This window comes from Mesitornis unicolor, unplaced genomic scaffold (assembly GCF_000695765.1).
Source record: "Mesitornis unicolor isolate BGI_N332 unplaced genomic scaffold, ASM69576v1 scaffold7571, whole genome shotgun sequence".
In the NCBI taxonomy this organism is placed as follows: Eukaryota; Metazoa; Chordata; class Aves; order Mesitornithiformes; family Mesitornithidae; genus Mesitornis; species Mesitornis unicolor.
Window position 1 is genome coordinate 15,565 of NW_010163046.1, and position 23,662 is coordinate 39,226.

General features: G+C 38.0%; 1 protein-coding gene across 1 annotated transcript in view; it reads left to right on the forward strand.

Moving 5' to 3' along the window:
- Positions 1 to 4,594: 4,594 nt before the first annotated feature.
- The window catches only part of PPP1R9A (protein phosphatase 1, regulatory subunit 9A), a gene marked incomplete at its 5' end in the record, with an annotated part of 56,851 nt that continues 37,783 nt past the window's right edge, over positions 4,595 to 23,662 (forward strand). The window contains 4 exons of the mRNA XM_010193805.1: positions 4,595 to 4,727; positions 5,219 to 5,339; positions 9,748 to 9,852; positions 22,649 to 22,784. Coding sequence (XP_010192107.1) covers positions 4,595 to 4,727; positions 5,219 to 5,339; positions 9,748 to 9,852; positions 22,649 to 22,784 — 495 coding nt within the window. The remainder of the gene's footprint in view (positions 4,728 to 5,218; positions 5,340 to 9,747; positions 9,853 to 22,648; positions 22,785 to 23,662) is intronic.

The following is a 23,662-nucleotide window of genomic DNA, read 5'->3' on the forward strand; positions in this document are numbered from 1 at the left end:
ATGATCCATCCACATGGAAATATCTCACCCAGATGACTGGGTCGGACCTTAGATGCTGTTTTTACTTTCTGAACAGAGGCATGAGGAACAGGGTTGGTGACAGCAGTCTCAGTAGTGGGTGAACAGCATGGTTTCATCAGAGGTGTCATACAGGGATCACCGGCATACATTGGCTGTGGCTCTGATGGAGAATGACTTGGTGTAATCAAGAGTTGTGCATAAGAGAGACTATTTAGGAGTGTGTTAGAGAGACTTGGGTAACTGAAGGTGGTAGAACAGCTATTGCAACGAGGTGGCCTGCACACATATGTAGTTCTTGCACGATTTGTTCCCTTTAGCAGGCATCAGCCATTGTAGGGGTAAAAAGCATGGATGACAAGGCAGGCAGTAGCACCTGGACCTGGGATCCTTGACAAAACTTGCAAAGACAGTATAGACATATCCAGGGTATACTCACTATGTTTGAGTGTGTTTGAGTCTGAAAGAGTTTTGCCTGTTTCTTAACACACGACAGTTTTTATGTTGCGGAGTTTAGCCCATGGAGGGGAGAGCCCATGTGATTCTTCACAAGTCATCTTGCTTCCAACTTCCTTACAAAAAAAAAAAGGGGTTCTCCCAACCTATGGTTATTGCCAGCAAAATTCTGTGAAGATTTGTGGTAGTTGAGAGCTATGAGAAAATGCACCACACTTACATAATTTTTTGTTTTTCCAAGACTAATAATTTTCCATCTATTACTGGATTTTTCTGGTCTTATTCGTAAAATCAAATATTAGAACCAGAATGTAGAGTTTTTTTCTGAATTAGTCTGCAAGATATTTTTTATAGTTAGTAACATGTCCTTTCTAGATTGTGCTCTGTCACTGCTCTCTGAAAGAGAAGCAAGTACTCATGTGTGTGCACGTATGGTGTCCTGGGGGATCTGTGCATCTCTGATCGTACAGTTCATCATTATTTTGCTGCTGGATGAGTCAGTGATGACCCTCTTGATTTCACTTTAGAGAAGACAGACTTATGTTCTGTTAATGGCAGCGTTGGAGCAAGCCCGTCACTCTTTGTGGTTTGTTTGTTTTGATGTACAGGTTGAGCTTTGGTATCTATTGCATTGTCACCACTGTCAGTGGCGTTTCGTTTCCTCTGGATTACAAGTTCTGTGGTAAATCCTTGTAAACGTCATAGGTGAATTCCATGGCAACTTTTTTTTTTCCTAATGGAGAGATACAACCAGAGATTCAGATGATGTATTGGATTTTCCTGAAAAAGAGCTTTCTTTAAGTTATGGCTCTGGAGACTTCATTGTAGTGGGTACTTGGCCAGTGTGAGGGCAGAACCGAATCTCTTAAATCACTGGAAATGAGAGAATTCCCGTAACTCTGCAATCCCACACATGCATTAGGAAACACAGCAACGACAGACTTGGTGAAGTGAAGTAGGTCTGCTTAGATGGAGTTAAGCATACTTTGAGGAAAAAGTTGTAACTGTTTCTTTTATTTTCAGCAAAGTAAAATCTTGAGTGACAGTTCTCATGAGTGTACTGAGCAAGCAGTTTGTTACTGTATTGGATAGACTGTTTCACAAAGAAAGAAAATTTCCAAGCACAAATTTTCTTTTCTTCATTTTAACACCTAGAGATTAATTTAATAGAATCAGTCAACCATCAAATGTGATCATGCAGAATGAGGTAAATGACATACAAGAATATCCTTCTCCTCCCCCTAGTAACAACTCATGTTGAAGGCAGTGGGCAAGATCGTATGACCAATGTACAAAAGACGGTGGTGAGTTAATGCCAGATAGGAAACATTCACTGTTTTACCTTGATGCTGTCAGTGATACTACAAACTCAGAGTGCATGCTTGAGTAAGATACTAGATAAGAGTGGCATGATATATTTGGAGTCATAATGATAACTGTATTCACCACCAACAGCATCTTTAGTTCCTTTCTCATGTGCAGATCTAAATATTCCAAAACAGTCAGCAAGATCCAAGAAGCCATCTTTTCTGTCTAACCTGGTTCAACAAACATAATCCCAAACAAGAAGTCAATATATGATTTGGTGCTTTGAAAGAAAATTATCCTGAAGCATATCCAGTCACTTTGCAACAAATCTGAAACTGTTGCCGCAATATACTAATGCCAGTCATTGAACAAAAGAAAAAGAATGGGGCCAGTCAACATGAGGAAAAGGAATCCGGAAATAAATATACTCATTTTGTGACATAATTTTTCCCTGTCCCTCACCCTCATCTAATCTTTGTTTTCAGCAGGCAATACTTACCTGCCTCTCTCACCATCTTTTAACAGCTAGTGGCTGTATCTCCATTTTCCTTGATAACATCCATCTCTGTTCCACGTTTGAAACACAGATCTCTCTCATGTTGTTGATAAATAAGACAATCCACAGCTATCGTTTTAAACCTGTACTTGCATTTCAGACCTAAAGATTTATGGTCAAACCTTAGCTCACTAGTGTTTAATTGGTTCTAGCTCCACTGATTGATCCTTATTTTGGTTTATGTCAGCATGAACGAGGTTGGATTTTGAGCCCTTAGTGGGAATAGGCATCTTAGACAAAAAAAACAGAGAAGATTGGCTCCCAAGGCAGCTTACCCACTAGCCTGCGACAGAGCTTTTCATTGCTGTTGGGTGGACTCTTCTGACTGGTTTGATCTATTCTTGTGTCAGAGTAGAGATGTTTGTCCTGAGTCATACATCTCACAGTCAAAAGAGAAATGGGATGGCCTTCTGTCCCCTACCTGCTTCTTTTTCACTACATACAGGCTAGCATCATTAGGTCTACAGCTTGTTTTCTAGCTTGATGTGGCCTACATAGAAAACCATGTTCATGAATCTTCTTGTCTTCAAGTGTTCAGATCCACAGAGAAGCAGCAGGCAGAGGTATGTAACATGAAGAAGGCATTATCTTATCATAGAATCATAGCATGGTCTGGGTTGGAAGGGACCTTGAAGATCATCTGGTCCAACCCCCTACCATGGGCAGGGACACCTCCCACTAGACCAGGTGTAAAATCTTTTCTCCAATCTTATACATAACTGAAGCAACATAGAATGTTCGGCAGCATTGGACAGCATTTAGTATGTGACTTACTTAGCTTTTGGATTTATTTATGAAGGCTTCTTAGGAACATGATTTAGTCAAAACAGCCTTTTTCTTGCATCAATATCACCAAAAATCAATTTAAGATAGGTTTGTGGATTCTTGTAAGATGTTTATCATCTCAGTCCTCTTGGAAGAGGCAGTTTATTAAGTGTCACACAGTGAGTTAAAATTTCCATAGACTGACTAACATATTTTTGTTTCAACTACTAATATATAAAGTTGTGAGTTTTTTTGCTGTAGCTTTGCGGTAGCCATAACACAGTCACTATGCTTATAACATTGAACAGTATTTTCATATTGCAATTTTAATATATTTACTATTTAAAAGAAATTAATCTGCACTAACAGCTTTTTGGGCACGTGAAATCTCAGGTGGAAATGAGCCAAGGTAGCTTCTGACATTGCACTGGGCAGCAGCTGGCGTGGTTGCTCGAGGAGCAGTCATGAAGGGGCCTCCAAGCAAGGCTGCAAGAGAGCAGACTTCTTGAGACCTGAATATTGGTGTAGCTACATAGCATGGTGCATTGTTTTGTGTTGAAAGAGAACCAGTGGATGGAAAAACATGGCTGCATAATGGTATCTTCTGCAGGGTGTCTGTAAAAGAGGAAAAGGAGATATGGGAAATTGTTTTCCTTTATTTGAAGTAACATACATGAGATATGAGAGTGAATTTCAGTAAAATTATTACCACTGAGTATTCTTTCATTACTGCCAAATTTGGACAATTAAGTGAATTAGGCTGGCAAACTCTGACCTCTAAAATATGAAAATATGCTTTTCCTGACTGTTTGTTCCTGAAGGTCTGAATAATCTCTGATTGAAGGCCATGTTCACATTGAAAGTAGGGTAGAAAGCATCATAAGTAATATAATCAGAGTAATGCAGTCAGTGTTAAATTACTGCTTTAGTGCTGAAATAAACCTGTGAATCTGGTCAGTTTGAAAAATACCCATAGCTGTGTATATTGCTCTCCTAAAAAATTAATCCATAATATGGAGCATAATCTCTAATGGAAGCTGTAGGCACCGTAAATGCAGTTTAATCATCTTCAGGTCTGGCTTTGGTTAGACGGATGCAAACTGTATTTTGTATTCAGTGTATTTTGCTTTTTCCCATCTGTGAATCTTTACTAGTAGTGCGTTCTTAATGACTTGAATTAAGTATTTTAAATACTGACATGTATACACCAACTTAGTCATTCAACATCACCTTCTGCATTTATAATCACAAACAATAAAAATCAATCATTTATACTCATTTGACTTTTGCAAACATACTTAGGCTTTACTTGAATGAAAAAAGCACAAATTTAAAAACCTGAAGTTTGAATGAACAGGAGAATTTTTTCTTTTAAAAGAAATTTGTCTTTTCAAACTCTGCAACATCACAGGACCAAAGCAGTAGCTATTTTCATAAGTTGGAAGTCTTTTTGGAGCAGGTAGTTGAGTGATTTTTGGTCTCTGTCCACAGGTTTTCAATACATATTCCAATGAAGACTATGACAGGAGAAATGATGAAGTTGACCCAGTGGCTGCATCAGCTGAATATGAACTGGAGAAGCGTGTGGAGAAGCTGGAGCTCTTCCCAGTTGAACTAGAAAAAGGTATGGAGTCTGTGTGCCATTTCCAGTTGTTGTGATGCTGATGTGCAAGTCTGAGGAAGTCTGCACATGTCTACAGAGCCTATCTTGAATTTGCATCAATCTGTTGTAGTCACCTTGGCTTTTTGAATTTCAGTAGTTGTATGATAAGGAATTAGAGAAGCAGTTCAGAGACACTTAGTTCTTTAATTCCCTAAGGAAATTGTTTGTGTCACTCCATTAACATACAATTTTATTGTTTGATGTGACCTTTTCATTCTCTGCTGGAAGAGTAAAAATTCTGATTGCTGCTCTGATCTCCTCATAAGGGTGAAGTCCGTATTTTTTGTGTGTAATGAAAATGGTATAATAATAAAGGTTTTAAAAGGAAGCAAAAGGATATTAATGTTACTGGCATGGAAAACCAAGAGAAGCTAAAGCATAAATGTTTATCTACCAAATAACTATATAAATCAAATGTAAGAAGTTTCTGCTTTCCCTTTCCTTTTTCACAGATGAAGATGGACTTGGCATAAGTATTATTGGAATGGGAGTTGGAGCAGATGCAGGCCTTGAAAAACTGGGAATATTTGTCAAAACGGTAACAGAAGGTGGGGCAGCAGAAAGAGATGGCAGGTAAACTTGACTCAGTATTTGGAATTTTTTCCAGCAGTACTTACTAGGAATTATGATTTTCATAGGAAAGAGTTGTTTGCTTAATGTATGTCGTGGTAACTCAGAGCTGTAAAATTTGGAGACTTCAGTGGTAATGTTCAAATATCTGATGTCATTTTGAGAGGACACCAGTTTGGTGTGCTGGGTTTAAACTGTTTAAAGAGAACAGATTTGCCAAAGATGTGTGTTTGTGACTACCTGAAAACCCAGATGCTTTAGCGTGAATAAAGCTGGAGGTTCCAAATTGTCTATCACTTTTGAAGGTAGTTTAGATTTTAAAGGTGTTGAGCTCCCATGTGTTCTTTTGGCTTCAAAGCAGCTTTAAACAGTCAGTGCTTATGAAAAAGAGTTCTACTCCGCATTTGATTAGGAAAATAACAAATGTATATGAATGCTTAGAACTCTTACTAAATATACCTCCTTTCAAGTTTACTAATACAGGCTGTGACTTTGTATTGCTTATTATGCATAGTCTTTTGTTTCAGAGTTCAGTTTTCACCCCTACAGCACTGAAAGTGTGTTAATCAACTGGAGTGGGAATGTATACCATAAATGTTGCCCACATAAAGAAATAAATTGGTGTTTGTAGTCTTACACAATGTTCATATAAAACCTGGTTGCTTCTAGAATTGCTTACTTGGTATTTGCAGGGGAAAGAACTCCTTTTGAACATACAGTATTCCCTATCATACGGGACAGTTATCTGTGTATTACACAATCCCTGCCACAATCAGACCAATATTTCTCATTAAAAGCTATAAAAACACTTTACTATGTAATCATTTAATAATTAAAAGTATTCTTAAACATCTTCCAGCCCATATAATTTATTGTTTTGTCCCTGTGCATACTCTTTGTAAATTTGCATGCAAATTAAATATTACTTATCTGATACATTAGCAATTATGTCTACTTATATGCATACTCTGCTTTTGTTTTTAATGATTAGTGATTTGTTATATAATTATAAATAATACCAAACAGAATGCAGGTAAATAAAAAAGTAAGAATAAATGCTAAAAAGTTGATATTGTCTTCTAAAAAATGTATTGCAGTAGCATGTTCCTTATTGATGAAATGCTATAACTTTTCAGCCAGGCAAAAATTTTCTCTGCTGGGGAAATCTCACACAAATTAAAAAAGGAAGCTCTATGTTGCGAAGTTTAATAACATTGCTCTGAAGTTGCTGAAGTATACCGTCCTTCAGATTGGGCCTGCAGGTATCTTTACAGATCTTGGCAATAAGAAACCAGGTGGAAGGCCAAGTGCTGATTTATCATAGGCTTAAAAATTATGAAGGGAAGTGAAGAAGCTGACACCTCAAGATGTCATGACTTTATCCATTACTTTAAATTTAAGTGAAGGGTTTTTTGAAAGCTATGCTTGAGCTCAGCCACTAGGCATTAAGCTCACAACTGGTATTCTGTGTGAAATTCTCTAGTTGAAAATCAGAGTTGCTCACTACTGCTCTATGATGAACTGTATTTTCTGTTCCTCTCATTATTCACGTGTCTGAATGGGCTACAGAAGTTAATATTCAATCACAAATCTCATCTTTCATTTCCCTAGATGGCATCTGAATAGAGCTTGTCAGCTGAGAAAAAAAAAATATCTTCCTTTGACCATTCTGATATTTGTCTTGGTTTTCAACTGGCTGGATGTTCAGTCAGCTGAGAAATAGTCCTTTAATTTTCTCTTTGAGAGCCTGACTGATCATTCGCCTGGGAAAGGGATATGTAATCCTCTCAGTCAGGAGCAGCCAGTTTTGTAATAAAGTGCATCAACTGTAAAGAGTCCTCTTGACTTCATCTTTGTGAAAAGCCTAGTTAATCATTAACACTAATAGGAAAACAAAGTCTCCTAACAGAAAATAAAACTATGTTTTAGCAGTTGCATCAGATATTCTGAATAACCACATCGCAATCTACAAGCAGACTCTTCTGAAACTACAGTAATTTAAAGCATGACAATGTCTATAGGATAATTCTCATCTTTTGTTGAAAGACCTATCCAATCATGATATAAATACCTGCCTCTCGTAGAAACCCAAAATCTGTACAAAGGGGTTTCTCAGTGATTGAGTACTGCTGGGTTGATTCATTTTCGTGCAAACAAGCAGGTAGTGTTCAGTTGTCATATCAAAAGGCGTTGTGTGGTAGCATGTAACCAAGGAGGGTGCTTCAAGATGAAGCCAAAGGCAAGTGTGTTGATAAGTAATGAGAGAGATTATTAATAATGTGTAAAATATGAAATCAGTCATTATACTGTATATGAAAAATAAAGTATTTTCTTGGATGAATTCATAGCTGCTTCTTTCAAATTATTGTGGTGATGAGTCATTCACATTTTAAAGTATTTTGATGACATTACGATCAACAATTTTGAAACATTACAGAGTTCTTAACTTGAAAAATACTCTAAACGTTGTCTCAGCACAGGTTGAATTTTTCAGTTCATCATACAGAGCAGTAATTACGCAAGTAATTTGTTCAACTTTAGTTGGTTCACTTCTGCAGTTTCTGCTTTATTGAAATGCTGCTTCACATAGGCAGAGATTTAAGTAATGATCATTAGAAAATAATTGTCAGAAGAGCTGCCAATTTCATTAATGATAAAAGCAGTTAAAACTCTATCATTCAGACTTTGCTAACCTGAGCCTAATGTTTTGTTCATGTGTGAAATGAGGTTTGAGAGACAGAGGAAGCCTAGAGCTCCGAATGGAGGAGGCTTTAAAGGGAAGGCTGCCCAGGAAACATGGCTGTGAGAAGATTTTGGTGTAGATGGTGCCTGAAATGGCTCGCCTGAGGAGTTAGGGCAAGATACAAAATATGCCTGAAGGACAAATGGAATCAGACTGAAGTGCAGTAGATCAAGATAGAGCTACTTACAAAGTTGCAGGAAACAGTTCTCTAACATGACATTTCATCACCTGAAATGTTACAACTACATATCTGTAGTATCTAGTCCACTGCTCATGTTTGCTAAAGTAAAAAAAAAAAGTTATCAGAATATAATAAATACTGATGTGATTGGTGTATTTATTATTTTTTTCTGTTATCGGAAATAAAATTTTGAGATTAAAATGCCTCATATGATTTTCAGGATAGGAGTTCATAGGCTGTCGCAATGATAATTTTTTTCAAGGTTTCTTACATACAGAAAGGAGATCCTGCCCAAAGCACAGTGACATTCTGTGGTTTGAGGCTGCCAAAGAATAAATCTTGTATTTCTTACTCATCAGTGAAGTCCAAAGAACTGAAGATACTGCTTGAACACATGAAGAACTGCAAAGCATTGCCTCTGACTTTCAGAGAAATTAGTGCTCCAAGTCAAAATACTTCAGCCCTCTTTTGTTGCTCTTTGAAAAGAAGTCTTACCACTGTAATATCCTAAGATAATACATAGCTTAGTTTAGGTATTTTCATGTAATTTAAATGGGATTTTTTTCATAGCTGTTTGTTGGTTCCTTTGTAAACTGTATCATTTGGCTCAGTAGCATCCATCTAAGTACATGAAAATTGCTCCCTTTCACTAGTGCTGTATGTGGGTTTTGTTTTGTTGTTTGTTTTTTTTTTTAATTCTGGAAACTAGAGGACTTCATGCATTTTTGGAGGACATTTTAGTATAGCAGTCATCCTTCCAAGCATTTGTAATCCAGATGAGTTCAATGCCTGCTCTAGGGATTTTGTAGCAGTGCTTGCTTCAGATAAAAGCAGCATGTGTTTTGTTCTGCCCAACTTTTCTTGCATCAAACGGTGTTATTGACTGTAAATAGGTGTTTGGTTTCAAAGAGAGAGTCCTCATTAAAACAGTCCAAGGTCGTCTTATTGTGTGCAGCAAGATCACGCTTACACCGGGAATTTGTCTTTTTGGAGCAAGATAGATGAAATATTTTAAGAGAGTAGGTCACAATTAAGTCTAATGCACAAACTCTTTTCTCCACAGATTAGCAGGTTGTTTTAGTTAAATACTGCATTTTTTCCCATTAGTGTGAAATACCAGAGCTATGTCTTATGCTGTTTTTCAAGATTGGCTTAGGAAAGGACGATATAAGAACTGTTCAAGGATCTTGTTTAATTTAAGTCATATGACAAATTCAAGAGTTTGTGTTGCTGTATTTATATACAAGGAAAGTGATTGGATGATGGGTGCTATTAATTGTAATGGAACTTTGAGGCTGGATTTATGTGGTGACTGGGTGCAGGGAGTGATGCTTTTTACATATGTACCTCAACTCTTTTATGACTGAGTTTTTGTTTAAAGTCTTCGTTTCAAATCAAACTAAAATGCTCTCTGTATACTAACTTTTGCTGAAAATTCACCAAAAATTCACACAATTATTTATATATTTGTGTTCTTCCCTTGAAAGGATCCAAGTGAATGACCAAATTGTGGAAGTTGATGGCATCAGTCTGGTTGGTGTTACACAAAATTTTGCTGCAACTGTTCTTAGAAACACCAAAGGAAAAGTCAGGTGAGTATTTTAGAAGAAAAAAAATTGTGATTGAATACTTCAGATGACCTGACTTCTTTCACAGGAGTGTCAGTATGCCCAGGTGGAATTAGAGCTTTTCGGCCTCTTTGTTCCTTCTCCGCTTTTATCCCAAGACAGGGATGAGCTGTGGTATTACAGATTTTTGTTTTGGCTTAGATTTTTAAGATATGACCACTGAAACAAGCTGAAATTGCACATAGAAGACGACTCTTTACTGATCTAGGTCTCCATGGACTTCAGACTGTTTGTATTGGCTGGAATGACGAAGGTCATGGGTGTTGGTTAGATGGAAACTGCTGCCACTGATCTCCTCCCTGCTCCTCCACTGGGGAGATGACCACGTTACTGCCCCAGGGCTGGAGGAGTAAGGTAGTGAGCACCCTGATGCTCACTGATGCCACCTCAGCACAGAGGAGAAGACACTACTGGATGCAGTAGAGTTATCAGCTACTGAATTGAGCAGAGTAACATCTGAATATTAATTTATTTAGCTACCTGAGTCCCTGAACCATCTCTGTATTTCTCTCTGTTCCTATGCTGTCATTCATTGAAAGGCATCCCTGTAAAAATCAGTAAAATAATGAATAGGTTAGAAAATGTAACATATATTCCATGTAAAATTCCGAATTAGTGTAAATACTAGGCTGTGGCATGTTTGTAAATTAATAAGAACAGTGTTTCCCTAGAAATGAACTGTTTTGCCATTTGAAAACCTATGCAGTCACATAGCTCTTCTGTTTAATAGCTTATTAATTTCAGGAAAGATTTAAATCTACAAAATAAATCCAAAAATACCTTTGGCATATTGCAAAGCAACAGCCATTCTGTAATTGCCCTTTGGTTCTCTCTCAAAATCCTCTGCAGGGAATACAGCTGAATTCTTTAATTAATGAGTTCAGGGCTGATTTCTTTTGAACCATGACTAAACTACTGGTGGTAATATATGCAGTCCCCCTCAGATGGTGGTGCTATTTGCTGATGTGCACATTTCCACTGTAATTCTATAGCTGTTCCCTCATGACATTAAGGAATAATGTTGGGATGTGGATTCTGCAAAGAATCTCGGGGGTGGTTGATCAAGGTTTTATTAGAAAGAGGTTATTTAGGAAAAAAGTTATTAGAATTCGTAGTGTAATTACAGGTGGATAGATTTTTGTGTAACATTTGCAATTTTGGTTTTATCAGTACTATTTCTGCAAAGACTCACACATGCTGTGAGTGTTCCTATTGAGTTAACTATAAAAATGAGTACATAGTTTATTAGATTTTCTGCAGAGTTAGGACTTTCAAACGTAAAATTCTTATGGCAGAGAATAATGTCTTTCTGTGTTTCAGTACACAGAACAAATGCTATGTATATTTTGTGTTTGATGTTTTAGCTCAAAAGAAAAAAAAGCAAGTGCTTACATAAAGCATATCTATTACATACATTTAGAATCGGCTTAGTGTGTATCATTATTTTTGCATAAGTTACAGAATAGAATACTTGCTTCCATGGACAAATAATGGGTTTGAAGAAAAGAGGAAACAAAGCAGTTTTCACACAGAATGCTCCCAGAACCTTGTCTCGGGAAGTAAATTACAGTCAGACTGGTTGCAGCCTAGACCCTTTTGTCACAGCATAGTGGACTGTAGAAAGTATTTCTTCATTGTTGTTGAGCTCACATTGTCAAGTGCACTGTGTATTCTGTGCCCTGGGATCATTGGCTTCTGACAGGTCTCATTTATCAAGGAGAGATGTGTGAGCGTCTACATTTTTCCTGCTTAGTAAGCTTCAGATACTGAGGTTTCATGGGAAGAATGACCCAGTGCATTAGTGTCACAACTAGATAAAAAAACCTTGTGAAATACTATTAAATTAAAAATAAAATTTTAAATACAGTGTAATATGAATTTTAATATAAAATATTAAAACATTATTGAATAAAATGTATATAAGAATCTATATGCACACTGGCATACTGTGTGGTTAGCAGCATCTTACTAGTGTATATGGGTAGAATTTGGTGCAACTCCCCCTACTTTTGTTTCATCTAAAACTTCATGGAAAAAAACCTCAGAAAGACTGCTCTTCTGCTTCATGTAAGCTAGCTGAGAAATGCATGATTACTTTCCTAGTCTGCAGTGGGCTGGGAGGGAGACTTGCCGAGCTGGCTGAGCGCTGTTTGGCACAGGCTTCTGCCTGGCTTCTGGTCAGGTCCTGGACTGTTGAGTTGTCTGATGCTCCACTGACACCAATGAATTGTATTGGTGTGTGCTCCTTAAAATCAGAAATGGTTCCAGAAGGCTGGTTTTTGGAGATAGAGACTTAAGGATGCTTGAGGTTTTGGCTTCACTGTAGGTTTAAACATTTGCTGGTAAAGTAAGCGAGAGCTGATATTGATGAATTTAGATATGAAAGAAAATGACATCTTGTTGTCTCACTGACTGTTTTTCTTTTGCTGTATGATAAAAGAGCTCTCCCTGCTGCTTGTTTTGTGGAGATAACAATTGTTTTCTGACAGATCCTCTTTCCCACTTACACCTATGTGAGAGCTGGGATGGAGAAATCCCACATCTCCATGCTCTTTGGCAGACAGTGCTGACCTCTGCACCTGAACTGCTCCAGAACCCTGGGGACAACATAAGAGGATCTTCTGGGGCAGAATCCCCCACTCACCCCTAGCCGTCATCTCCTGCCTGCTGGCATCGCAGGCAGTGGTGCTACTGACCTCCAAGTGTATCATTCCCATGGCAGCTGCCATTACTGCTGCCTGTCGCTGCGGGAGGCAGGAGCCATGGAAGAGGTTGTTGTGGATAAACACCTTCTGCTGTTCCTGTGGCCGGTGTCCCAGCTGAACTGCATGGTGTAGAGAATGTACAGTCGCACACCCCACCTAATTCAAGGCGAGGCAGCTTCATGAATTCTTCTTTCACAGGAGAAATCACATACAGACTTGCTTGCATGTCTGGTGTTTAATAGTGTCAGTTTAATGGATTTTATAGAACTGCTTTAATAAGCATAATATCTTTGTGATCATAGCATAAACTCTGTGTACCTTTCTTCTGCCTGGTGTCCTGTACAGAGATTTGTGTGCCTTTCACTGGCATTGCTTCACATGTATAACCCATAGCCTTGCATATTCGCAGTCATTTTGTCCTTAATCTAGTCAGTGTGTGCTAGTTTTTGTAGTAGGGTTTGTGATGTGAGATCAGTTGCAAAGAAAGGACATTCATTAACAAAATTACATTAAAGCTGCTGCTTAATTCTTTGCCGTAAATGCAGTCAATACCTCTTCAGGGAGCTTTCATAATACCAGTACTTGGTGATTTATTTTTCTCCTTTGAGCCTTCTGAACACTTTGATCCTGGCAGTGGAAGTCGTTGACCTAGAATAGATTTTTGCAATGTTTCTGCCAGAAAAATGTATCCAGACTCTGTAGCTGACATGGTAAAGAATCTGTGAAAATGAAGACAACGGCTTTTACCTTTTGAACTGTTCTAGGTGAAGGGAGGGAGGGAGGAAGAAGAGCAAATATAAGCATCTATGATTGTTTTATCCATTGTTTGAAGTATTGGAATATTCAGAAGAGTTGCCATACCATAACGGAAGATGACCCAACCAATTTGGCTTCTCCAATGACAATAAAATCAATTATTCTTTCTTATAATGTACTCTAGTAGCCTGTGAGACAAAGGAAAGAGAGGGAATTCTTTCATAATCCCAGCTGGCAATCAGCTTCTGTTTTTAGGGATGAGAATTAGCGCCCTCGTGACTCTAATCTGGCAAATACAACTATGAATGCTATTTCAATGGATGTACATATCAAGTCTGCTTTATAATTTTGCTTAACAATTCAGCTTACTAATATCTCGTATTAGTGGATTTCAGAATTTGATTATATACAGGAGGGATTTTCCTTTGAAATATGTGTTGTTTTTCAATACTGTTAAGTGTTGCCCCTGCTCTGAGATTAATGGATCAGTCAGAGGGCAGTGCCAGACTAATATCACTAATTGTTCTGTGCTCCTTCTGACCTCGTTTAGGATGTAATCCATCAACTTGAAATTTGTGAGTGGTGCCTACAATCAGAAAAGTCAGGATAGGGAAGGCAGCTTCACAGTGGGAACCCCATCCTGCCATGGAGCTTCTCCTGTGTTATTTTGCTTGCAGTTTTCTCATGAACCACAGTGCTGAGTAGCAGACCTGAAGTTCTTTGGAGCTGCTTGGGTGATGTTGAGCCTCTGTGGCCCCACTCTTTATAATGAAAGGGTCCAAGGGGATCGTAATGTCTTTGCCAGAGAGAGCTCACTTGGAGAGTTCTCCACCTCCAGGGAATTTTATTTTTTCATGAACACACACACACAAGGGAGAAAATGTAGTTCTTTTACAGAGAAGACTTTGTCCTTTTACCAGACTTAGCTAGGCTCTGTCACTCCTGGGACAAATAGGGGAGGTTTCAGTAGGGACCGCACTTCTTTGCCTCACTGGATACAAAGATTTGCTTTCCTCTGAAAGGTTTCTTTTAAGGAAGTTAACCAAATTCAGTGTCTTACTGGAGAGACGAATTTTAAATTCCGTGTCCTCCTTCCGTATCCTGTTGTATGAATGTGACTAAGCATTTTCTTTGCTTTCCAAACCGTTGCTAGGCATTGAGTGGATGCTCTCATGGTGCTTTCTGAGTCAGTTCTTGAGTTTTCAGGGAACCACACAGAATGTGTGCAAAATCTGCTCGGTTTCTTATGATTTGCACCACCTTGAAAGTAATTAATTTTATTAATTCTAACCTACCAGTGAGTTTACCAGGTTTTTTTAAATTAAATTCTGCTGTCAAAGTCTTCCCATCTTAATGAAGAATCTAAATAATTAGCAAATTTTGCCATATTTAATTAATCTTCTAGATCATTGAAGAGTAGGTTCTAACAATAGCAGTGTAACCATCAAACCCTGGGGCTTTCCACTATTAACTGTTCTCTGTTCTAATAAAGAATCATTTAATATGATTTTTTGTTTCTTCTTATCTGGATGGTTTTAATTCAAAGCAGGGTTTTGTCTCAACTCCCACTCCAAGATCATAGCTTACTTTCTTTATCTCTTACTGTACTGCAAATGCAATCTTTCAGACAAAAATAAAGTTTTAACTTTCCTTTTAGATAGCTCTGATACAACGAGCAGTTAAAGGGTGAAAAATGAAAATACTCGCTTCTTAATTAACACTAACTCGATATGCCATTTGTTCCTTCTTCAGTTAATTCCTCACCCCATCTTGAGCTGATTTTTGCCTGGAAAATATGTTCCAGAAAGTAGTATTTGCGTGCTTGCTGTTAGTTTTGTTTAACATCACAACATCTGGAAAGGTAATTTATGCAGTTGTGTCTTTGAGAGCATTAAGACAGTACAGAGGACAGATGAAGTCAACCGCAGGATCCAGCCAGCAGCGGCAGAGCCCAGTGGGAACGTTGTTTGCTCACAGTAACAGTGAACAGCATCACTTTATTTCCATGACTCCTTCCCCTCGATAACCATCTTCTCTTCTTCCAGTGCTCATGCCTGTGCAGATTTTCTCCTCCTTACTTCCTGTACCTGTGCTCTTATCCTATGAAACAGCTGTGTCCTTTAAACATTTGCAGGCATTCTTCATGTTGCAGATCCATGTTCTGGATCCCTGTGGAAGAGACAGGAGAGATTTGTGCTGCTTCTCAGTCCTGGGTAATGAGGCAGGACCCAAAAGCAAAAGATACCACACTCCACGTCTGATTGAAAGAGCTGGATTATGTTGTCATTTTTTCTGGCTGGAGGTGATGGGTTTGATCTTACTTTCCTTGACTGTTTCTTTTTCCTCAAACCCAAGTGCTGGAGCCAAGGAGAGAAGAAGAGGAGTAGAGAAAAGCCCTTTTCTCTGCAATGCTGCTTGCTGAGCTGGGACTTCATGAAGGGCTGCTTAAGAAGCCATGTGTGCTCTGTGCACTTTCTGCTTCTTTACCTGGCAGAAAGTAAATTCGTGGTGCCTTGCACCAAAATAGTGTAAATTTCTCCTGTTTATTCCACTATGGTTATACTAAAGATTCCATAATATGAGCTGTTTTCTTTCTGGTCTGTGCAAAGAACTCATACAAGCACTCGTAATCATTCTGTAAGGTTAGGAGTAGTGTGCTGAACAGTGTGAAAAATTACTCATGAGCACTGTGGCCTCTTCGCACTGGTGAGGTAAGCCTGCATTCATCCCTGGTTTATATTGCTTGGCTGTGCCTCTTGTAGCAGATGAGGCCAGCTGGCACCAGCGTGGTCAGTGCTTGTACCATTAAATTTCTTACCTTTCAGAGCAGGGTGGCCATATCCAAATTGTTCATTGGAAACATCCAAGCTAACTCCTCGCCTTTGCTAACTCCTGGGCTGTATCTGAGTATTATGTGGTAATACATTAGTTACCTTGGGCCAAACCATTCCAGAGACTGTTTCAGTGATTTAATAGTGTATACTGTAAATTACTAGTGCTTGGGAGCATTCTCTGGCACTGTTTAGTTACTGGCATAAACATAACCACTGTGTCCTGAGATCTTGCTAATTTGAATTTTATGGCAAGTTATTTCTCAAAATATTTGCACATTTGAACAGGAAATTATATGTTTGAGTGTGAAATATATAAAGAAATCTTAATTTAAAATTTTTTGGCTGAATTATAAACCATTTTGTGAGATATCTGGAGCATTGTTTATAAAATTAAGTGTAACATGAATTAGTAAGATTCAACAGGGCTGGATGTCATTAGGAGCAGATTTCTTTTCCTTTCTTGGAAAAAAGAACAGCAGGTTTTGAATCACTTCATCCTCAAGTTGGTTGGATCTAAACATAAACTTCTACCCCTGCAATAAATGTTCATTTAGCTAATTTTTTTTACTATTTTGAAGTCCAAGATACTAAATTGTGGAAGCTCCTGCCCAGTTTTGGTGCATCTTGATCAATGTGATATAACATTGTGAGAGCTGGGCAGAAATACCCACCATTCATTTTTGCAGGATAATGCTCTGAGCCACAGGGGTGATGCTGTAGGAGCATTTAGCTACCCCTGGCCTGTGCTTTGAGAGTGGTTCAACTTACCTAGAATCTGGATCACCTAATTGTGCAGATTAAGGACATGGTCTGAACACAGCAGCTTACTGAGCAGCTTACCCAGCTGTATTTTTCTTCCTGGATTTCCTTCCCATGGATGCCAGTGAGGGCGAGGGAAGGCATATCTCACCTCAAAATGCAATCGGGTTTTAGAAACATTCCCACGTAGCACTTGTGCCTTTTGAACAGAGCTGATGTTCTTCATGTGCATTCAGGTATGTTAAAGCATAGATTTACAAATGTGTTTCTTTGAGCTGGCCATTCCCATAGGAATTGTATGGTGCTGTAGAGAATGCTGATTAAATGATCATCCTGTGTTCAAGGAAACCTTTTATGCAAGCATTGCACTGGGGCACGGTCTGTGCAGGCTGTCTGGAAGAGATGGAGGAGATTCTCTACCTGCGCTCTCAGAAGAACAGAGCAATGTAAGGACCAGAACCTGGAGAGGTGCCAAAACATTGACTCCCTTGGCTAATTTTGAAGTACTCTTGAATAAGGCTAATGTGTCAGTGAGGCCCTAGCCTAGAATTGATTTCTGTGGGAATAATTAATCTAAGTGCATTAATATTGGTGTGTGGGTTTTTTACATGACTTCCTAATCATCTAGCTCTCCATTTAGTGGTGATAGCAGCATAGCTTAGCAAGGGCTTGTATCCAAGAGACTGTGGAGAGACTGCTGAGACTCTTCTAGTGCTTAAGCTATTATTTTGCTGCTCATCCACCAGCACCACAAGCAGGCTAAAAGCTTAGGTAAGAATTGGAGACCAAGGCAACAAAGGGAATCTTGTGGCTGATGTCTACTACAGGCCACCCAGTCAAGGGGAGCCTGTAAATTTTAGTTGCCCCTCTACTTCTCTCTGATGGGATCCCCTGGAGTGCTGCGTCCAGCCCTGGAGCCCTCAGCACAGGAAAGACATGGACCTGTTGGAGTGAGTCCAGATGAGGGCCACGAAAATGGTCAGAGGGCTGGAGCACCTCTCCTGTGAGGAAAGGCTGGGAGATCTGGGGTTGTTGAGCCTGGAGAAGAGAAGGCTCCAGGGAGACCCTATTGTGGCCTTTCAGTACTTCAAGGGGGCTTGTAAGAAAGATGGGGACAAACATTTTAGCAGGGCCTGTAGTGATAGGACAAGGGGTAATGGATTTAAAGTAAAATAAGGTAGATTTAAACTAGATATAAGGAAGCATTTTTTTATGATGAGGGTGGTGAAACACTGGAACAGGTTGCCCAGAGAGGTGGTAGATGCCCAGTCCCTGGAAACATTCAGTGTCAGGTTGGATGGTGCTCTGAGCAACCTGATCTAGTTGGAGATGTCCCTGATTAAAAGAGTCTTTGTGACTCTTAAGTTTCAGACCATTTTATCTGAAAAAGTGTAGTGGAAGTTCACAGGTTGCGAGTTCCTTATGTCCAGTGAACTCTGCATTTCAGGCTGCAGTCTTTTAAGAGTAAAAACCCAACAACTTCCAGCTTGTGCTGCTGTGACTAAATAAAACTGCCTTCTTCAAGGGTTCACACCACTTTTAGCACTTTGGATTAATTATATGGCTATCATCCTAATGGAGGCAGCCAGAGTAGGTAATTGAAGACATCTTGAAATAAATTAGATAAATGGTAGCAGAAGCAGCTTTGTGCTTTAAAGCTCAGAGGAAACCAGTTTTAAAAATCCATCTGTAAACCTTCCCCAAGTACACTGAAATTTACTGCACATTTTTATTGACCAAACTATATTTTAGGAAAGGTTAGAAGAAACCTTTCTCTTGTTGGAGAAAAAAACCTATTCTTTATTTCTTAGAATGAGTCTACTGTATTCTTACTTGATTTTTGTTGAATTTAAGGAATCCTTGCTGAATTATTTTTACTGAGCATTTAATGCCTGAAGTATTTTTCAAAGAAATCATTCACTGAGAATAAATCCCTAAAAATCCATGCTGTAGAACTTAAGTTTTGTGTCACAGAGTTGGTGCCTCCACATATTTTTCTATTGCCAAAGTTCTTTTCAAAATGGAAATGTTTCTTAATTAAATTATTTCTTATAATAATGTTTCTGGTCCCTGTGGTTGGTAAAATAATCAGTAAATTATATTTTGTTATTTCAAGAAGGCCAGGTCTACGGAGACTCATTTAACAAAAGCTGGAAATACACAGAAAGCCATATATCAGGTGTGCTTTCATATCATTAAATCATGACTGAATTGCAGGAGATGTAGGAGTTGCTGCCAATTTCAATATAGTGCTTTTCTTAGCCACCATTACTGTAGTTTAATTTTCAGTTTCTCCAGATACTGTATTATTTTAGATCTTCTTAAATCCAAGAGTGAGTAAAAATTATATTCCTAGCTCTGTCGCTGTTTATTTTAACCACAACCAAAGAGAATATTTCACAGCTGGTAATTCAGCTAGATTGTGTGTAACTCTGAATATCAAGGTCAGTTCATGCCCTGCTTCTTGATTATGTTCTTTCCTTTTTCTTTTTTGTGGACATAAGAAATAACAAGTAATAGCCTGAGATTTAGTACAGTGATGGCAGCTTCACAGATTCGCTGGGTTTTATTTTGCAGTTGCTGGCTTTAATAATGTAGGGGAATATTATTGTAATGGGGTCTAAAGGCTTTAAAACCCTCATTTGTCTCATACACGGAAACATAACCAGCTTCTTAAATATATTATTGCTGATATAATTTATAGCTCTTTGTTATAATACTTTTGGCCCTTGAGACTAACTAAGTCTGAAATGCATGTACTTAATTTTGGTGAGCCAGAGTGATGCGAAATACATAATTAGGCACTTTGTTGAAGTGTGCATATTACAGTTCAGTGACTAATTTTCTGGTCAGTGAATCACAACCTTGTGTCTCTCTTTCATATTTAAGCACTTCAGATTGTGATAGTTCTTGTATTTAAAGCTATTCTAGGCATAAAGATCTAATTCACATGTAGCATTTTAATAACTGCCTCTACTTCTGAGAAATATTTATTAATCTCTCTTTAGATTATAAATTTATAATTTATGACATTTTATTTACAAGTTAAACATAATTTTGTGTGGCATAGTAATCTTAAGGTCATGGATAGTAACACGACTAAAGGTTTGGTTTAGTTTGTAAAAACTAATTGTTGGAAATGTAGTATTCCATTTTACAGATACACAATTCTTTATCTAGAGCTGACATCAATTGTAGATTGAATGCTTCTAAATATTTATTTTCAGACTCTTTGGAAATGTCTCACTTTAAAGCAGTAAATAGTAGGAAAATAAAACGTGTATTTCTGGTTTTGAAAACATTTGCTTTATACTTTGTCATTGCTTTGAGGCTTTTATTTGTGTATCTTCTAACAGCTTCAGGTATCATTGAGGAACTTATTGTTGACATGATTCAAGCCTTGAAAATCACATCACTATAAAATGTGAGTGGGTTTGGCATGAGAAGAATAATCAAATTAATAAGCTTTAACATTTTTATGTCCTACCTGAACTTGTTTCATCTGTATGAAAATATCATTGCGTTAGTCTAATGTGTCAAAACCATCACAAAACCATCACTTCTAAGTAATCAGGAGTTACCAGATTTCAGATGCATTACATATTGTCTGTTCTAGTTTTTCAGTGTACAAAAATGATTTTCTGAAGTATTTCGAGTCTCTTATTTTCCAGTGGAGTGCAATTACCAGGCAGAGGGCAGGAGGGAATACGATATTTGCATTACTTTGTGTGGTTCCATAATTTACTGCATTGGTGATCTCCCTTATATGTTTACGAATGCAATGCTCTCTCTACTGTGTATAAATAATACACTTATGCATAATGTTTCTTAAAATGTTTGTTTAAAATAGAAGTTGTATTTTTTCCATATTTCTTTTAATTTGTTTTTACGTTAGAGGAGACAAATACATAACAAATATGAGTTGAATCCTCTTTTACTTCATGTAGTAGTATCAAAAGTTTATTGTTCCCCCCAGTTGAGACTGAAAACATGGCTGGTTTAGTCTTTGTAATACTTGGCTCTAAAATTCAGAGGAAACAGGATCAGAGTATGAGTCAGTATGCAGAACAGATGAAGTATAGGGGCACGAAGAAACATTATTTTTCTTTCAACCCAAGGTCTTTATCATTACTGAGAACCAGTGTCATATTTCGTAATAGTAGGATATGAGTGCCAGACTCTGATCTGTTTTGATCAGGATTAAAATGCTGATGTTATTTCCTTGGTTTTTTTCTAGTTTCTGCTGTATTTTCTATAAATGTTTTTATACTAAGACGCTTTCTTTCAAATTATTTTCAGAGCACTTCGTGTCGTTATTTCAAATGGAGTCACTCATTCTCACCTTTCTTATCCTTTTGGAAGTAATTACGGATTTGGATATTTTGATGATGTTGAAATAATCTCCAAATTGTATTCTTTTCTGTAGTGCCTGACTTCATAGAGTCTGACAAATTGTTTGGCATAGGAAATGGACCTCAGGGTCATCCACTCATGGGAAGCTGACTTACCGATGGATGCCAAATCCCAAATTACTTTTAGCAGTGATAGGCAGTACTAATGGAAATAATTTTCTTACATGGGAAACAGTGATAGGCACTAGTAATGAAAATAATTTTCTTACGTGGGATATAATGCACATTGCTACCTCGCATTCCAATAACAAATTAATTTCATCATTTGAGCCAAATGTTGTGTAAACAAATAATTTACTGTGTGCAGTATCTCAGTGTTGCCTTATTGTGCTTTTCAGCTATGCATAATATGTTTTTCACCTGTAATTACCTAATTGTTTTTCTAGCCTGCTATGAAAATATTGCTTCAGCTTGACCTCTTTAAATTGTGCTTTTGTTCAGTAGTTTACACTGTTGGTGCTGTATAATGGGTGTTTATTATTAATAATATAGGTAGCAAAATATCTAATTTTGGTTATGCCACTGTGATGAAAAAACATGTTACAATCCAAGCCAGTTCTGAATTTCCATTGCTGAAATCAAGATTGGGAAGCAGTCTGGTAAGCCTCAACCAAGAAAGAGGCACTTCCCTTGTCTTTTGTTGAGCCAAAGAGATGTGCTCCCAGCTGACAGCAGAGAAAAATGCTCCTTAGCAACAGAAGTTCATGAAATAAAAGAAAGATTTAAATGCGGCTTAAAATTAGGGAAATAGTGTCTGTCAGATTTAAAAATGTTGAAACAGGTTCTCTGCTAGAGACAGGAGGAAGGCAAATATAAAAGCTCAGAAATATCTTCTAAGTGAAGATGGAGAAAGAAGTTACTCCAGTGCATGATCCTTTCACTAGGAGCTGCCAGAAGGTTGTCTGTGCTGTTACTGTGCATCTGGTCTTCTGTAGGCTTCTGGAAAATGTGTTGCTCTTCAGGGGATGGAAGTGATGATACATTTTTTTTAAGACTGCCCTGCTCTAGGTCTCCGTCTGTAAAGTTCAAGCTCAGCAAAACCTTTTTGCTGAGACTTAGACTGAAGGCTTTAGTGGTCACTTTTTCCCCCCTCCTGTAAATGCTGTCATGGTCTGATTGCTCCTAGCATTGCACATAGTGCCCTTCTGGCAAATGCCATCCACAGAACGCATTTAAAACAATCACGGCTATGTATCTTGGGAGGAAAAGGCTACCCTCTATACAAGACATCGGTAAAAATCAAGAACTTGGTTAGAACAACAGGAGTAGTTTTTTTCACTAATGTTTTGTATAGGTTTGTGATTGGACGAGAAAAACCGGGACAAGTGAGCGAGGTTGCGCAGCTGATCAGCCAAACCCTAGAACAAGAACGCCGCCAGAGAGAGCTGCTGGAGCAGCACTATGCGCAGTATGATGCGGATGATGACGAGGTAACAGACTGCCAAGTGTTTCACTATTCTGTGTGTTTTAGTGTTCTGTTTTCTATCCCTAATTCCTGCCTTTTAATTGTCACTCAGAGGTCAACTTCTGGCCCCCTCCATTACTTCTGCTGCTGATTTTTACAGATTTTGATGATGCATCTTATTTGAAGAACAGAGTTACTGAAAAGCTTCTCAACATGGATTTAAAATACTTGTTTTGTTCCAGAACAGCAAATATCAAATTGATCATTACTTGTGTAATCATTGCTCTTCCTCTGAAGGTGCATGTGTTGCCTGAAATAAGGGAATAAAGTTGACTTGCCTGTGCACTGAAACAGTTTTTTGTGAAAACTGGTAAAAGTTGCCTTCTAACTTTTAGGAGGTTAAGGAAGTTTTAGACCTTTTCTTTTCCTAGAAGAATTAATGTTCTTCTTAATTCAGAACATTAAGAAATTTTCTGAAAATTCCAGGTAAGACCTTCCCTTCCTTCCACATAGTACTTTTTGTGTCTGTGTGAACAGATATTCTACAGGATGAAGAGTTAATACATCTTGTCTGAAGTGTGAGTTGATGTTTGCAAGTAGTGTCCCAGTACAAAGGTGGTGTAACTCTCACCTTTATGCAGTAAATTTTCCATCATTTCTTTTTGTTCTCTTAGAATTCCTAATATACCTAAAAACTAAGATATTTGGAAAGATTAACGAGAGAGCTTTTTCAGACTATTGCCTGTGTTACTCCCTTAATTAGCTGCTGGATTAAAGTAGAAGGCAGTTATTGTATCGAACTGCTTACACATAGCCCAAGTAAACCACCTTCATTTCACATTCTCTTGAGTAACATTATTTGAAATGCCAGACTCCATGTATTAGTGTGTTTTCGTCCCAGGC